A 3912-nucleotide genomic window follows, 5' to 3' on the forward strand; every position below is an offset into this window, starting at 1 on the left:
TCATAAGGCATGGCACTGTTGAGTAGGTGTGGCCTTGCTGGAGGAAGTGTGTCATTATGGGGCAGGCTTTGAGGTCTCATATGCATACTAGACTGCCTAGTGTGACAGTCTCCTGCTGCTGCCTCTGCATCAAGATGTAGAAGTCTCAGCTCCTTTAGCACGACGCCTGCCTGCACAGTGCCATGCTCTCTGCTATGATAATGGACTAACCCTTGGGAACTATAAGCCAGCCTCAATGAAAAGTTTTCCTTTAGAAGAGTTGTCATGGTCACAGTGTCTCCTCACAGCAATGAAACCCTAGCTATGGCAATGGTGCATGACTGTAATCTCAGAACTCAAGAAGTAGAGGCAGGAGGATTAAGGGTTTAAGATCAACCTCAGGCAGATACCAATTTGGAGTCCAGCTTGGCCTCAGGACTCCTGTCTCAAACAACAACAACAAAAGCAAGCAAGCAGCAACAACAGAAAACAAGGCTCATACACACTGCTGTACATTCGTTTATTCTTTTTGTCTGTAAAAATGGTTAACAAGTGTTTTCTTTCAAAAGAAGGCAATTCAGGGGAAGATCCCCAGGAGCCCTAGGCAGGAAGCCAGGCAGCCAGAGACCCGAGAGGCCAGGGCCACCCTTGGAAGAGGAGTGTGGAGGGGAGCAACTCAGTGCAAGCAGGGCAGCTCCACAGAGGCTAGGCACGCCTCCCTCAGGCCAAAGCAGTCATCAGGGTCTGAGCCTGCTTCAGTTCTGCAGGGGACAAGCGGGTGCATGGGGAGTGGTTAGGAGGACAAGCAAGTCTGAGGCCAGTCTGGCCTGACCCAGGAGAGGCCCCAACCTCTGCAGGTCCAACCTCACCTGCCAGCAGAACCTGGAACTTGTCTGCTGAGAGGGACATTGACACAGGCTGGGCCAGGGCACCCGGAGCAGGCACCACCTGTAGCTGCAGGTGTACCATGGGCTCTTCCACAGAACGTAGCAGGCTGGAGCTCAGAGTGTAGTCCACCCGCCAGCCCACGCTGGCCAGCCTGTTCACTGCAGGCAAGAGTTAGGCAGCTATCAACCAGGCAAGCCAGGAAGTCCTCCACCTCAGTCCACAATGGGGCTCGGCCTGTAACCCTTCAGGGCTGTGTGGCCTACAATCTCTTGCCCTCTAACCCAGGTCTATTGTAGGGCAGGTACGAGAATATCTACCATGAGCCTCGGAGAAACTCAGGCCATAGTCACGAGATCCTTGGCCAGGTCTAAACTCAACTGCTCTCTGTGTGTAACTGTAGTTAAGGCTGCCCCTGGAGCAACGGCATTCCGCTTGTGCATGTACCTTCTAGAGAACAGCCCAGGCTGGCCAGCCTACTCACCACGAAGGCTGCAGGCCCGAAGATGCTCCTGTAGGGGGCTCTGTTTCTCCTCATAACAGCGGCACAGGCTGGTGGCGTGCTCTGCAGGCAGATTGAGCTCTGAGGGGAGCTGAGCTGGCAAGTGGAGACTGGCACTGGTCCTAAGGGGTGGGTCTCAGGATCCCGGACCCGCAGAGGACTGGGTACATCTCAGGGTCAACAAAGCCTGCCCTTCCCCCCACTCCAGATCCAGAAGCCCCTACCCACAGGTTCCCACCTGCCTGTGCCCACTGTGTACCTCTGGGCAGCCCCAGCTGCTGTAGTTCGCTGGACAAGGAATCGCTGTCCACGCTGTGCTTGGCTGCGCTGGAGAGGATGAAGCTCAGCACTGCAACCGTGGCCTTCACATCTCCAGACTCTAGAGAGCCACAGGTGAGGCAGGGGCTGGCCCTGTGGCCCCAACCACCTCCCTACCCTGTTCTCTTCCAGCTTTGGGCCCCCGGTTTCTTGAATCCTGGGCACTGCTGTGGGACCAGCAGGTGGTGGCAGAGGGCAGGGACAGGGTTGTCAGCATGTGTTCTCCACCGAGGCAGGAGGAACAAGGACGACTGGGGTTCCCAGTCCAGGACACTCACCAAACTTTGCATCAGCAGTGAGCTTCAGGATCTTCTCATACTGTGGGGAAAGGAGGTCCTAAGGGGGTGCCAGAGCCTCGTCACCAGCCCTGTGCCCCTGATCCTGTGGTAAGGAATGGGCTGGTGCTGGAGAGAAGACAGGGGATATCCAAGAGGTTGGGAGGACAGACTTCTCAGAGGCTCACAAGGGTATTAGTGGAGTGTTGGCTCCGGTACTCACATCAATCCCCTGCCCCAGAAGCTCCTTTAGCACCTGGCTACACAGCAGCCGCAGCTTCACAGAGGACTGAAAAGGATGTCCCCGTTTCAGCCAGACTCTCCCACCTTCCCCACATTGCTGGGGGTGGTGGTGGGGTTGGCTGAAGGAGGGCCAGCCACGTGACACAAGGCCACATGGCAGGGAGGCCCCACCATCTTTGGGAGGACTCCTTCACCACCTTGCCCCAAGCTCCCAATCTCAACCTCCTCCCTCCACACCGAACCCCAACCCTCTGTCTCCTCCCAACCCTAAGCCAGTGCACTCAACAATCTTGGCCAGTGTGCTGATCTCTGCTAGGACCCAGTCAGGACAGTCCAGATCGCCACAGAACCGGAACCTCTGCAAGAGAAGAGTAAGGTAGGAAGTCAGGCTGCAGGGAGAGCTGCGGGGTGGGCAGGAATGAGCAAGTCTCCGGTCACCTGTTCTCCCCTACCACCGATCTGTCTGGAGCACTCTCTCCCTGCCCACACTAGCCCCTGCCCCCTTTCTGGTTTTTACCGAATCTCCTCCACAGACATCAACTGGTGGCAGTTCTTCCCAAGTGTCCACCAGGCTGCAGCCACCCCAGCCTCACCCCTACCTTCATCCTTGCTGGGTCCTCTGGTCTTAGGTTTCGGGGGCCTTGTTGCTGGCAGTGCTGGGGCCCAAACTCAGAGCCTTGGGCATGTCTACCATTGAGCTACGGCACCAGCTCCTACTTCCCATAATCTCCTTGTTGACAAAGCACTTTGGGCAGCCAGAGGGAATGCTCATTATTTAGGTAATGGGGCTCCAAGTCCCAGCAAGATTTGGTCTTTGCCTGTCTGACCTGATCTTCATCAAGCTCTAGTGAGACAAGATGTGCGCTCTCAGGGGGCCTGGCTCCTTTCAGAGGCTGCGCAACTGTCTCCTGAGGACACCCTTCCGCTGTCCCTGCTTCCCAACCGGGTAACACAAACTACCCTTCACGGAGTCTCATCTTCTTGTTTTGATTTGCCCTCCTCCTCCCCTCCTGCCCCTTGCAGTCGAAATTCCAAAGCCTACAGGGGCTGGAGACTCAACACGTATCTGCTGAATGAACGGGTGCATGAGTCAGAAAGCTCAATCCAATCCAAAAACCACTCCCTGGCTCTGGAAAGCGCGGAGAGGCTTCCTAACCGCTCCTAAGCATGCTCTCTTCTTGGTCACCCGACAGCTGGGGAAGTGGGCTCCCGCGGGAGGTCCTCTGGGGGCAGTGGGGGAATCCGAGAATTCGGGTTCCGGGAGGTGGGGCCTCGTGGCCCAGAGGTATGAACTCGGGGCAGCGCGGCTGCGCCTGCAGACTCGGCCGTCCGCCGCAGCACGCAGGCGCCGGTGAATATTCTCTCCTTATGCTCCTAGACCCACCGAACCCCTTTCTCGCTCAACACCCAGCTTCGAATCTCCCCTAATTCCTCACCATGATGTCAAGAGAACGAATCCAGGGCTTATTCCGGCTCGACCTAGGTCAGCTGACTGCGCGATCACATGACACCCACCGGCGTTCGCGGGGGCGGACCGTTATGGAGAAAGCCAATCCAGAGTGCGCACCCCTGAACCTCCAGATCCCCTTCCAGGCACAACCAGCGTCTGTGCGTCTCACCAGGGTTATTAAGGCAGGAGAAAAGGAGTGGAAGTCATTTCATTGATTTAACATGGAGGCAGGATCTCATGAGCCAAGTGTATTGAGGTGG

At 56.6% G+C, this 3912-nt stretch overlaps 1 protein-coding gene across 2 annotated transcripts; it reads right to left on the bottom strand.

Annotated features, from left to right (window-relative positions):
• Positions 1 to 480: 480 nt before the first annotated feature.
• Positions 481 to 3704, bottom strand: Commd4 (COMM domain containing 4). 2 transcript variants are annotated; one of them, XM_055622411.1, is made up of 8 exons: positions 3639 to 3704; positions 2489 to 2560; positions 2183 to 2248; positions 1963 to 2002; positions 1626 to 1745; positions 1349 to 1429; positions 849 to 1025; positions 481 to 740 (listed from the first exon to the last, which is right to left on the bottom strand). In XM_055622411.1, exons 1-8 carry the CDS (start codon positions 3639 to 3641, stop codon positions 700 to 702), a joined length of 600 nt encoding a protein of 199 aa, XP_055478386.1. In that variant the 5' UTR covers positions 3642 to 3704; the 3' UTR covers positions 481 to 699. The 2 variants fall into 2 exon arrangements, with proteins under 2 accessions (XP_055478386.1, XP_055478385.1); XM_055622410.1 differs by lacking the exon at positions 3639 to 3704 and adding an exon at positions 2802 to 3602.
• Between the last annotated feature and the right edge of the window lie 208 nt (positions 3705 to 3912).

The sequence above is a fragment of the Psammomys obesus genome, unplaced genomic scaffold (genome assembly GCF_907164565.1).
Source record: "Psammomys obesus unplaced genomic scaffold, mPsaObe1.curated_primary_1811, whole genome shotgun sequence".
Classification (NCBI taxonomy): Eukaryota; Metazoa; Chordata; class Mammalia; order Rodentia; family Muridae; genus Psammomys; species Psammomys obesus.

Coding starts and splice junctions, on each gene's coding strand:
- Commd4 (XM_055622410.1), bottom strand. Junction 2,003..2,182: donor TTCTGGGGCAGGGGATTGAT/GTGAGTACCGGA, acceptor CTTTCCCCACAG/TATGAGAAGATCCTGAAGCT. Junction 1,026..1,348: donor TCGGGCCTGCAGCCTTCGTG/GTGAGTAGGCTG, acceptor TCTTGCCTGCAG/TGAACAGGCTGGCCAGCGTG.